Source organism: Bubalus bubalis, chromosome 7 (genome assembly GCF_019923935.1).
Source record: "Bubalus bubalis isolate 160015118507 breed Murrah chromosome 7, NDDB_SH_1, whole genome shotgun sequence".
Lineage (NCBI taxonomy): Eukaryota > Metazoa > Chordata > Mammalia > Artiodactyla > Bovidae > Bubalus > Bubalus bubalis.
The window spans coordinates 105086435-105099480 of NC_059163.1; the positions used below are offsets into that span (position 1 = coordinate 105086435).

General features: G+C 41.1%; 1 protein-coding gene across 15 annotated transcripts in view; it reads right to left on the reverse strand.

The window, feature by feature from the left end:
* PDLIM5 (PDZ and LIM domain 5) overlaps positions 1-13046 on the reverse strand; it is a 227706-nt gene that overhangs the window by 45378 nt on the left and 169282 nt on the right. For all 15 annotated transcript variants that reach the window (XM_006046893.4, XM_006046896.4, XM_006046892.4 and 12 more), the window contains one exon: positions 9739-9923. In XM_006046893.4, coding sequence (XP_006046955.3) covers positions 9739-9923 — 185 coding nt within the window. The remainder of the gene's footprint in view (positions 1-9738; positions 9924-13046) is intronic.

A 13046-nucleotide genomic window follows, 5' to 3' on the forward strand; every position in this document is an offset into this window, starting at 1 on the left:
TCAAAATTCTCCAAGCCAGGCTTCAGCAATATGTGAACTGTGAACTTCCTGATGTTCAAGGTGGTTTTAGAAAAGGCAGAGGAACCAGAGATCAAATTGCCAACATCCGCTGGATCATCGAAAGAGCAAGAGAGTTCCAGAAAAACATCTGTTTCTGCTTTATTGACTGACTATGCCAAAGCCTTTGACTGTGTGGATCACAATAAACTGTGGCAAATTCTGAAAGAGATGGGAATACCAGACCACCTGACCTGCCTCTTGAGAAATCTGTATGCAGGTGAGGAAGCAACAGTTAGAACTGGACAGGGAACAACAGACTGGTTCCAAATAGGAAAAGGAGTACGTCAAGGCTGTATATTGTCACCCTGTTTATTTAACTTATATGCAGAGTACATCATGAGAAATGCTGGACTGGAAGAAACACAAGCTGGAATCAAGATTTCCGGGAGAAATATCAATAACCTCATATATGCAGATGACACCACCCTTATGGCAGAAAGTGAAGAGGAACTAAAAAGCCTCTTGATGAAGGTGAAAGAGGAGAGTGAAAAAGGTGGCTTAAAGCTCAACATTCAGAAAACGAAGATCATGGCATCTGGTCCCATCACTTCATGGGAAATAGATGGGGAAACAGTGGAAACAGGGTCAGACTTTATTTTTTTGGGCTCCAAAATCACTGCAGATGGTGACTGCAGCCATGAAATTAAAAGACGCTTACTCCTTGGAAGAAAAGTTATGACGAACCTAGATAGCATATTGAAAAGCAGACATTACTTTGCCGACAAAGGCCCGTCTAGTCAAGGCTATGGTTTTTCCAGTGGTCATGTATGGATGTGAGAGTTGGACTGTGAAGAAAGCTGAGCGCCAAAGAATTGATGCTTTTGAACTGTGGTGTTGGAGAAGACTCTAGAGAGTCCCTTGGACTGCAAGAAGATTCAACCAGTCCATTCTGAAGGAGACCAGCCCTGGGATTTCTTTGGAAGGAATGACGCTAAAGCTGAAACTCCAGTACTTTGGCCACCTCATGCGAAGAGTTGACTGATTGGAAAAGACCCTGATGCTGGGAGGGATTGGGGGCAGGAGAAGGGGATGACAGAGGATGAGATGGCTGGATGGCATCACTGACTTGATGGACATGAATCTGAGTGAACTCTGGGAGTTGGTGATGGACAGGGAGGCCTGGTGTGCTGCGATTCATGGGGTCGCAAAGAGTAGGACACGACTGAACGACTGAACTGAACTGAACTGAATTACAGTATCATTTATGTTCAAAACTTTGAAGCCTTCTGGAAGTCTAAAGCTACAAGGACCATGGAGCGCCTTCTCCTTTATGGATATGTACAGCATTTACTGGCAGCCTATGGCAGACAGCACGTCCACCTTTGTTCAAGGACTGTTGAGGGAATTTCAAGTCTGGCAGGAGGAAAGAATAGGTTCCCTGGTAGCTCAGGTGGTAAAGAATCTGCCTGTGATGCAGGAGACCTGGGTTGATCCCTGGGTCAGGAAGATCCTGTGGAGAAGGAAATGGCAACCCACTCCAGTATTCTTGCCTACAGAACCCCATGGACAGAGGAGCCTGGCAGGCTACAGTCCATGGGATTGCAAAGAGTAGACACGACTGAGGGACTAACACCCACTAGGAGGAAAGAACAATGTCTGGAGAATCCCTCACATCATAGGAAGATGTCTAAAATAAGACAAACGAACCTGTCCCCCACTCATCACACACTGACATTTACTGAGGGCCTAGAAATGGTGCGTGCCTGCTACTGGTTTTGTGCTGTAAAACAAAGATTAGTAAGACCCGATCTCTGTCCTTTAGGGGATCTAAAAATGATGATAAAATACACATATGCAAATAATCAACATAAACATGATGAATGCTATAATAAAGCCATAATCAAAATTTTGTAGAACACAGAGAAAGAAAAGGCAACTATTTCCAGGGTTCAACAAAGGTTCACAAAGGAAAGGACACCTGGTCTTAAAGAGTGAAGAAAAGTTTTTCAGGGATAAAAGGGTAGGGAAGCATTTCAAATAAAAAGAGCCTCTTGTACAAAGCACTGAGGTGTGTGTCCAAGGAACAGGATGAACTCATGAACTTGAGTGTGACTGGACTGGAGGGGCCATGAGGAACAATATTACATACTGTGGCTGGAGGCGAGGCTGGCACGAGGTGTGAGAGGACTGTAAGCCCTGGTAAGAAGCCAAACATTTAGTGGGTGGCAGAGCTCCCAAAACATTTTTAAGCAAGGAAGTCACATGAGGAGAACTGTTTTACTAGATGGTAACAGTGTAAGTTTTAAATACTATCATTAAAAGGAATAAAAGGCTAAAAACTTACCCTTTCTCGAGTGCCCTCTATGTACCAAACACTTCCATATATATCATTGGAACTTCCCAACAATGCTACAGGGGACCTTTTTAGACTCTTCTTTTAATAGATAAAGAAACCAAAGCCCCAGAATTCTCTACCTGGGGAGTATCTCTGGTCTTGTGAAATTCCTACAGCAGAGGGCAGGAACTCCTATGCTTCAGGGCCCTCCCGTCAATAAACAGTGATGAACAGTGGCCCGATCTAAGAAAGTACGGCTTCTATTCTAAGGAACTGGTCATTCTCATTTTGCAAATAATTGAAGTTAGAAAACTGATGTGCATCAAACATTTAGCCCTAAGACTGGATTTGTGAAAAACATCTGACTGTATTTGGTAAGACAGTAAGATTTTATATATATATATAAATATATATACACACACACACACACACACACACACACACACACACTTGCATCAAATGAATTAATTTACCTAATCTGGTATCTATTCCCTGGAGGAGTAAATGGCAACCCACTCCAATATTCTTGCCTAGAAAATCCCATGGACAAAGGAGCCTAGTGGGCTACAGTCCCCAGGGTTGCAAGGAGTCAGATACGACTGAGCGACTCAGGACGCAATCTGGTATTTATAACCTAAACAGAATCTAGAAAAAATACTACACAGCAAATTAGGGCACTTACATAAACACAAGAACATATTTTTAAACTTACACCATTACCTTTATGAAGGTTTTAAGAATATCTATCTAACCACTTATGCATATACAATATGAAGGTTTTGAGCATTAAAATACCTATTAGACATACAAATACATGCATGTATTAAAATATTAGTGTAAAAAGTACAAATCTTCAATTCTGAAAAATATCAAGAACCTCACCTTTTATGTATTTTTATAGATCAGTAAACAGTTCTAAAGGGACTACTGCATCTGAATTCTGGAAGTACACCAACGTACAGGGCAAGCAGGCAGCAGTATTGCTAGCGTACATAAAAACTCAACCATGGGTTCACCTTTCTTTTGTATCTTGATACTTTCATGCAGACTATGAACTCTTTAACATTTTGCATCCTAAAATATTTATTTCTTTGTCAGTCACTGGCAAGCTTGTGTATGTATGGTGATGTACGTTAAAGAATATGCCTGAGAAAACAAAGAAGACCCAGTCTAAACCACAATGCTGTTACATACACACCTAGTTCCTATTTATCAACTGGACAGAAGAGCCTGGTGGGTTACAGCCCATGGGGTCAAAAAGAGTTAAACGTGACTCAGCGAACAACACCTTATGGACTTCCTTGGTGGCTCAGAGGGAAAAGAATCTACCTGCAATGCAGAAGATCCAGGTTCGATTCCTGGGTGATCCCTGGAGAAGGGAATGGCTACCCATTCCAGTAATCTTGCCTGGAGAATTCCATGGACAGAGGAGCCTGGCAGGCTACAGTATATGGGGTCATAAAGAGTCAGACATGACTGAGTGACTAACACTTAATGCTTTACTGTCTTCTTGAAAGACTTCTGGATAACACAGGCTATATTATACCACCAGTGAAATGATCTAAGATTTAAAGTCAGAATGTTAATGGAGGTAGTATTATAGAAACCCATGACAGGTTCAGAATACACTAGTAAGGCTTAAAATTTCAATTACCCTTTCAATGCAATCTTTTTCTTTCTGGTTATCATTTCAAAACTCATGACTAAAATACTTCTTTAAATAAATGACTTTCAAACTTTTTCTTAACTATAAAAAAATAAGAAATACACTTTTCCTGTTGTACACTTTATCTGCTGATCCAAAATACATGTTTGTATATAATTATGTACATATATATACACATACATACATATATATGTAAACTAAAACCACATTTTCATAACATGATACCTATCCATAATATGTTAAAATACTTCATATAGTAAAATATTCTCAATTTTTCTATTCTATTTCATTTTTTAATGAAAATACTGGCTACGATCCATTAAACTGTTTCATTATCAACTAAATGGGCCACAGACTTCATTTTAGTGATTCTGATCCCATCCTTCCTACCCCATTGTAGGAATTATTTTAAAATGACATCACTGGTGATAGGAACTCTTTGGTGATGGTGGGAGGGTAGGGGGATTAAAAAATCTTTTTTTCCTCTTTTCTTAACCCACACTAGAGCACAACTGTGAACTATCAAGAAAAAGACACCTGAAGTGGTGTGAGAGAAGCAATGCCACCTGCTAATGCTTTATCTGAGTCCAAAGGAGTGCAGTGACTTGCCTCTGAAGCTTTTGCAACCTTTGGTGGAAACTGTCCTTTTCACAGGTCAGTTGTGAAGAACATTAAGAACACATCATGCGACAACTTTTGTTGTTCAATCACCTAGTCGTGTCTGACTCTTTGCAACCCCATGGACTGCAGCACGCCAGGCCTCCCTGTCCCTCACCATCTCCCAGAATTTGTCCAAGTACATGTTCACTGAATTGGTAATGCCATCTAGCCATCTCATCCTCTGATGCTCTCTTCTCCTTCTGCCCTCAATCTTTTCCAGCATCAGGGACTTTTCCAATGAGTCAGCTTTTCGCATCAGATGACCAAAATACTGAAGCTTCAGCATCAGTCCTTCCAGTGAATATTTAGGGTTGATCTCCCTTAAGACTGACTGGCTTGATCTCCTTGCTGTCCAAGGGACTTTCAGGAGTCTTCTCCAGCACTACAGTTCAAAGGCATCAATTATTTGGTGTTCTGCCTTTTTTACAGTCCAACTCTCACAACTGTAACAATACCACTGGGAAGACCATAACCTTGACTATACGGACCTTAGTTGGCAGAGTAATGTCTCTGCTTTTCAACACACTGTCTAGGCTTGTTACCACTTTCCTGCCAAGAGGCAACTGTCTTATGATTTCATGGCTGCAGTCACCGTCCGCAGTGATTTTAGAGCCCAAGAAGAGGAAATCTCTACTTCCTCCTTGTCCCCTTCTATTTGCCATGCAGTAATGGGGCAGGATGCCATGATATTAGTTTTTTTTTTTAATATTAGTTTTAAGCCGGCTCTTTCACTCCCCTCCTTCACCCTCAACAAGAGTAGAGTGGTATCATCTGCATATCTGAGGCTGTTGATATTTCTCCCACCTATCTTGATTTCGTCTCGTAACTTATCCAGCCCAGCATTTCTCACGATGTGCTCAGCATATAGGTTAAACAAACAGGGTGACAGCAGACAGCCCTGTCGTACTCCTTTCTTGATCTTGAACCAATCAGGTGTTCCATATAGGGTTCTAACTGTTGCTTCTTGACCTGCATACAGGTTTCTCAGGAGACAGGTAAGAGGGTCTGGTATTCCCATCTCTCTAAGAGCTTTCCAGTTTGTCATGATCCACGCAGTCAAATGTGACAGCTGCTGCTGCTGCTAAGTCACTTCAGTCGTGTCCGACTCTGTGCGACCCCACAGACGGCAGCCCACCAGGCTCCCCCGTCCCTGGGAGTCTCCAGGCAAGAACGCTGGAGTGGGTCGCCATTTCCTTCTCCAGTGCATGAAAGTGAAAAGGGAAAGGGAAGTCGCTCAGTCGTGTCCGACTCCTTGCGACCCCATGGACTGCAGCCTACCAGGCTCCTCCGTCCATGGGATTTTCCAGGCAAGAGTACTGGAGTGGGGTGCCATTGCCTTCTCCGAATGTGACAGTTAAAACTTTCTAAATCAAAAGAACAAATGGGAAATATTTGCATAAGGAAGTCCTTGAAACTATTCATTAGAGACTAAGAGTAGATTCTGGGGTATTGTTTTACTTTGTTTGAAACATGGTATACTGTTAGAGTAGAATAAAAGATGGAGAAGGCAATGGCACCCCACTCCAGTACTCTTGCTTGGAAAATCCCATGGACGGAGGAGCCCGGTAGGCTGCAGACCATGGGGTCGCGAAGAGTCGGACACGACTGAGCAACTTCACTTTCACTTTTCCCTTTCATGCACTGGAGAAGGAAATGGCAACCCACTCCAGTGTTCTTGCCTGGAGAATCCCAGGGATGGGGAGCCTGGTGGGCCGCCGTCTATGGGGTCGCACAGAGTCAGACGTGACTGAAGTGACTTAGCAGCAGCAGCAGCAGAATAAAAGAACTTGAGTGGCTAGGAATTTTGTATTTATGTTACAAGTTTTACAAAGTAACATAAAATAAGTAATTTTAACATAACATAAACTCACTAAGTTCCAGTATAGTACCTAGAGCAAGATAAACAGCAGGAGTTCTGCAAATATTTTCTGATTTAAGCATCAAGATGTAATTCAACTAAAATTTCACAATGGCAAAACATACTTCCTTTTAATAATATTTAATGCTTTATACTATATAACATACAGTTTTCTATCCTGTTATAGTTTTGCTCAGATTAAATTCAGTTATACCTTCTGTAAAAGGGTTAATATTTTAAATACTAACCATGTGAATCATGATTATATTTATTTGCCTGCTTTGATTATTAAATTATATTAGAATGAGACAAAAAAGGATTCTATCGCCCTCTTGTGGTAATTTTGCTGTAGTGTATCCTTGTAGTGTATCCAAACTCTTGATGTCAAGAGTTTGACATCAATTGGAAGTTTTCTTTTTATTCTAACAGGCTGAGTAGTATTTTGCCCACAGTTTCTGATTTTCCAAAAGCGGTACACATACCTTCCTGTGCTTCACAGCATGTATACTCTGTACCCTCCTTTCAGTTCTACCTCTGAAATTTAGTCTTTTCCTTGCTCTTTTAGGAAACATTCTCCTGTTTGCTTCCAATTACTATACCCCCCAAATTTTTTGTGAAAGTTACTTTTTGTATTCTAATCATATATAAAATAAATACAGCAATTCTTAATTGTCATAGATAAGTTCTAAATAAGTGGAAATAATTAAAAATGTGTAGGGCCCTTGGACTGCAAGGAGATCCAACCAGTCCATTCTAAAGGAGATCAGCCCCAGGATTTCTTTGGAAGGAATGATGCTAAAGCTGAAACTCTAGTACTTTGGCCACCTCATGCGAAGAGTTGATTCACTGGAAAAGATCCTGATGCTGGGAGGGATTGGGGGGAGGAGGAGAAGGGGACGACAGAGGATGAAATGGCTGGATGGCATCACTGACTCGATGGACATGAGTTTGAGTGAACTCCGGGAGTTGGTGATGGACAGGGAGGCCTGGTGTGCTGCAGTCCATGGGGTCGCAAAGAGTCAGACACAACTGAGCAACCGAACTGAACTGAGCTGAGGGCTGAGGTGTCAGCATTTTTTCCAAGAAAACATGTCTTGCTAATGATATTATTCTAAATCTTTTAAGTTTTCAAAAGTAATAAAATAGTCTTTTGTTTAAAATAGTCTCAATCAGGGGATCTCTTAGCAGTCAAGTGGTTAGGACCCTACTACATTCCACTGTAGGGGCACAGGTTTGATCCCTGGTTGGGGAACTAAGATGCTACCTGTTGGGCAGCTCAGTCAAATAAAAAAAAATTTTTTTTAATTAAGATAATAATAATAAACAAGCAAACAAAATAGTCCAGATCATGTGTAATGGCCTTTCCTCTTTCTTCCACACAATGCTTTTAGCTTTAAAAATTAGTAATGGTAATTCAAAAACATGCAAATGACACTATGAAATAAATTTTAACTATATAAATAATTAGTAATTTATTAAAGATAATTTACTTACAATAAATGAAGTTAGCGTTAATGTATTTAAATGTTATGGGAAATACGAAACAAAGATGGATTCCTAATTAACAAAAAATTCATTCTTTCCACTCTTATCAACTATAAAAAATAATAAATGACCTATTTTTATATAGAAAGTTATAAAGTTATCATATTTTCCAAAGCAGCCCCTTGTATATTCAATTAATACCCATCCCCAAACTGATGAAGGAAGACTAGAAATATACAAGGGATAAGTTAAAAAAGTGTGTTCTTTGCAGAAGAACCTGAACTTTCAAAAGCAAATTAACATGGCAAGTCTCAGTAACTGTAGAAGTTTTAGTAAAACCAGAACAGTTACAAAGTGTGAGCAGCAGGAGATGAGACTAAAAAGTTAGCAGAGGTCAGAGGGAAAAGGTCTTAATGATGAGTGAAGGAAGGGGGAAACAGTCCAGCCTTTGCAGAAGGAGAGTAACATGGGCAAATGAGTTTTAGAAATATCCCTTGCAGTAAGGAGGACAGACTTCCAGGGTGAGAAGGAGATGGGGAAATTAGTTAGGAGTTGTCTGCAAAGTCCAGGGCCTGAACCAAGGCAGTTGCTGAGACCACAAAGAGGAGAAAAGAAATTTTAGAAATACTAAGTAAGAGATGGAATCATTACGTGTTAGTTACTGTGAGAGCATGGGAATGGAGTCTCAAGCTTTCACTCTCACTCTGGTGCCTGGTTATCATCCCCAGAGACAGGTAGGGTATTCTCAGACACATAGCATTGGAGGTACCACTTGGAGGTCAACAAGGTTGAGGGTGAGAAGTGAAGTGAAAGTCACTTTGTCAAGTCTGAGTCTTTGTGACCCCAAGGACTATACAGTCCATGTGATTCTCTAGGCCAGAATGCTGGAGTGGGTAGCCTTTCCCTTCTCCAGGGGATCTTCCCAACCCAGGGATCAATCCCAGGTCTCCTGCATTGCAGGTGGACTCTTTACCAACTGAGCCACAGGGAAGCTCAAGAATACTGGAGTGGGTAGCCTGTCCCTTCTCCAGTGGATCTTCCTGACCCAGGAATCGAACCAGGGTCTCTGGCACTGCAGGTGGATTCTTCCCTATCAGGGAAGCCTGATAGGAAGTAAATTACCAGTGGCTGGGTAGTAAAGGGATTCTTGATGACATATCTGCTGCTGCTAAGTCGCTTGAGTTGTGTCCGACTCTGTGCGACCCCAAAGACGGCAGCCCACCAGGCTCCCCCATCCCTGGGATTCTCCAGGCAAGATTTATCTATAGAAGTGAATGTAAAGTCAGGTTTTCAGATGGAGCCCAACGACGGGAAGTAAAAGACTCTTTCTTTCTTCAATAACTGACGGCAGCAAGTGCATCTGTCCCTGTTATTCTGTGTATATGATCAAAACCAGGATGTTGTATGTCCAAGGCTATCTTCAAACAACATAGTTTGTGAATAAGACCCCAAATTTACAATTCAACCCATGCTTCTTGGGTAATCTGGAAACCCAGGAAATGCTCTCAATTCTATAATTATAAATAGCAAGTGGCAACTGTGTCACACATACACAGAATGTTAATCAGACACTTCAGAGGAAAAAATAGCTGCAACTACTCTTCCCAGTCTTTTGTAAATCTCAGATGATTGAGATGGGTTTCAGCAGTGAATTCTAGCTGAAATATATCCCAGAACACATTTTCATAGTTACATTTAAATGTAAAAAAGCAAGAGATTTCTTTGGCGAAGTACCTGCTTGGCTGGGCCGTTGCCAGCTTGGTGACTTGATCCCACGGGACCCCAGAGGCTTGAAGGTGGCAGCAGCGGTGAGCCCGGCCGCCCCTGGTCTGGCCGAGCCTGGGCTTCCTGGCCTCTCGGGGGAGCTCCAAGCTGTACCTGCCGAGGGGGCAGACTGCAGAGAAGACTCCTGGGCATTGCTGGAGAGAAAAGGAGGAGACGTTTTTGGTAAAGTGGTAGTAATCTAACTTAGTAGTGATTTGTCCTTTTCTCAGCCTATTAAATCTCTAAGGAAAACAAAAATATTGATTCATTGGTATTTTAAAGAAAACTCTAATACCATGACAGGGGACTGACTCTCTTTAAAACAGAAAAAAGAAAAGGAAAGGAAAACAATCGGGTTGCATTTGTTCAATCTTTGGAAATTCCCTTTAAAAGGTCTACTCTGAGAAATTGTTGTTTTTGTCATTTAGTTGCTAAGCCATGTCTGACTCTTTCGCAACTCTGTGTGCTGTAACCCAGACTCCTCTGTCCACGGGATTATCCCAGCAAGAGAACTGGAGTGGGTTGCCATTTCCTTCTCCAGGGGATCTTCTTGGCCCAGGGATCAAACCACCTCTTCTGCATTGGCAGGCAAATTCTCTACCACTGAGCCACCAGGGAAGCCCAAACCTGAGAAATTAGGCACTGGAAAAGTTACACAGCCAATTCTTTTAAATAAGTAGCTAATTTCCTCTATCTCAACATTCCAGAAGGTCATGTAGAATACAACAATTATTGGAGAATCCTTGATTATCTGTATGAAATGGCTGACACAGCTTTTTCTTTACCACATTCTTCTGGTATCTTATGGACTAAGTTTCCCTGACATCTCACCAGTCACTCGTTTCACTCACACACTTGCTCAGTTACTCATTCATTCAGTAAATACTTAAGCACCTACTATAACACATGCCAGACATTGTGTTACATAGTGGAAAACAGGAGACAAAATCTGCAGCCTAACACAGCATCCGGTGTTCAGTGTTCATGATACAAGAAAACAAGAGACAAGTCTGCCACTGTCCTCTCTCAATCAGAGCTATTTGCTTAACAGGAGGTCTTATTTACACTGGTTCCAGTTTGATATAGAAGATGATATGGTTTTATTACCCCAGTCATTTGTTATTTATACTTATATATCATCATTAAAAAAATAATTCTAGGTAGTCCAAATTCTAAAGTAGGCACTTCTGGAATGATGTAATACTATAAACAGTTTCTCTCAAATGAAGTATAATAAAAACGGTAACAATGACAACAAGAATACTTCCTACTGGCTTGTCAACAGAAACTGAGCTACCACTTCCTAAATAATTATATGCACAGAAACTTAATTCCTTCAATACCTGAAATCAACAGCTAGACAAAATAAATACCCTTGGTTATACTCTTAGGCTGAAGTTTCAACTGCAATCATGCCCACCATATTACTGTAAATGACTATATTACCTAATTTCTCTAATGCCTCTTGAACCCTGCACAGCCTAACAGAGCGGGCTGACGCTACCTACCCTTAGGAAGGCTGCTGCAAGGCTGCCCTGTGACTGGGTTTTGGGAACTTGGCTGGTAAACAGTTCCCTACAGTCATATAAGTTTCTCTAAAAGACAAAGAGTGCTCACTGCACCTAAACTTTATCAACAATGTGGTTTATGATAAACACCTGCTGTCCTTCTGCAAGCTGGAGACTGGCTACGAATGAGGCACAGCATGCCTACGTGATGAGCCCCAACGAAACCCGTCTCAGGAACTTAGTTTCTAAATAGCTTCTCTGGTAGAGAACACTTTGCGTGTCTTGTAACTCCTTGCCATAGGCATCCACACATCATGGGTGACCTCACGGGGAGGTTTGGAAACTACAGCCTCCTTTCTTCTCGACTTGGCCCCATGCACCTTTCTCCGTGCTGATTCTGCTTTGTAATCTTTCACTGTAATGACTCTCAATCATGAGCACTACTAGAGACTCTAAGTTCTGCTAAGTCCTCCCAGGAGTCATCCGAAGCTGATGGTGGGTTTAGGGCACTTGTGACAACAGGTAGTTTGGAAAATCCCATTAGAGCTATTGTAACTACCTTGCAATACTATTCCCCATTCTCGTTCCCTCACATTCAAGTGTAGCGGAGCTATCACCTTCTTCTATCATTTCTAATGAGTTTAATGAAAACTCAAGTCTGCTTGATGTTAAAAAAATATGAAAAACTTAAGCAGTTTAATAATTTTATCATAAATAAAAAGTGAAAGACAGTTTACCTAATGGCCGTGCTGAACACAATTATCAGTAAAGACACAATAAAGAATATTGACGGAAACCAAATTTAAGCATTAAGTACCTTTTAAAAGATTTGTGATGGACAAATTATTTTATTTTACAAAAACTCTAATTCAAAAAGATACACACACCCCGGTGTTTATAGCAGCACTATTTATAATAGCCAAAACATGGGAGCCACCTAGGTGTCCATCAACAGAATGGATTCCCATGGATAAAGAAGATGTGGCACATATATACAATGGAATGTTACTCAGCCATAAAAAGAATAAAATAATGCCATTTACAGCAACAAGGATAAACCTAGAAATTATATACTGAGTCACACAGAGAAAGACAAATATCATATGCCATCACTCACATGTGGAACCTAAAAAAAAAAATACAAATGAACTTATTTATAAGACAGAAGTAGACTCACAGATATAGAAAACAAACATGTGGGTTACCAAAGGGGAAAGGGGGCATAAATTAGCAATTTGGGATTAACAGATACATACTACTGTATATAAAATAGATAAACAAGGGCCTACTGTATAGCAGGGAACTATACTCAATATCCTGTAATAACCTATAATGGAAATTCAAAAATATGAAAAATATTGTTGACTTACAATGTTTCAGGCATACAGTAAAGCGATTCACTTATATTGTATACCTGAAACACTGTGATTCAGTTCAGTTCAGTAGCTCAGTCGTGTCCGACTCTTTGCGATCCAATGAACTGCAGCACGCCAGGCCTCCCTGTCCATCACCAACTCCCAGAGTCTACCCAAATTCATGTCCATTGAGTCGGTGGTGCCATTCAACCACTTCAACCTCTGTCATCCCTTTTTCCTCCCGCCCTCAATCTTTCCCAGTGTCAGGGTCTTTTCAAATGAGTCAGCTCTTTGCATCAGGTGGCCAAAGTATTGGAGTTTCAGCTTCAACATCAGTCCTTCCAATGAACACCCAGGACTGATCTCCTTTAGAATGGACTGGTTGGATCTCCTTGCAGTCCAAAGGACTCTCAAG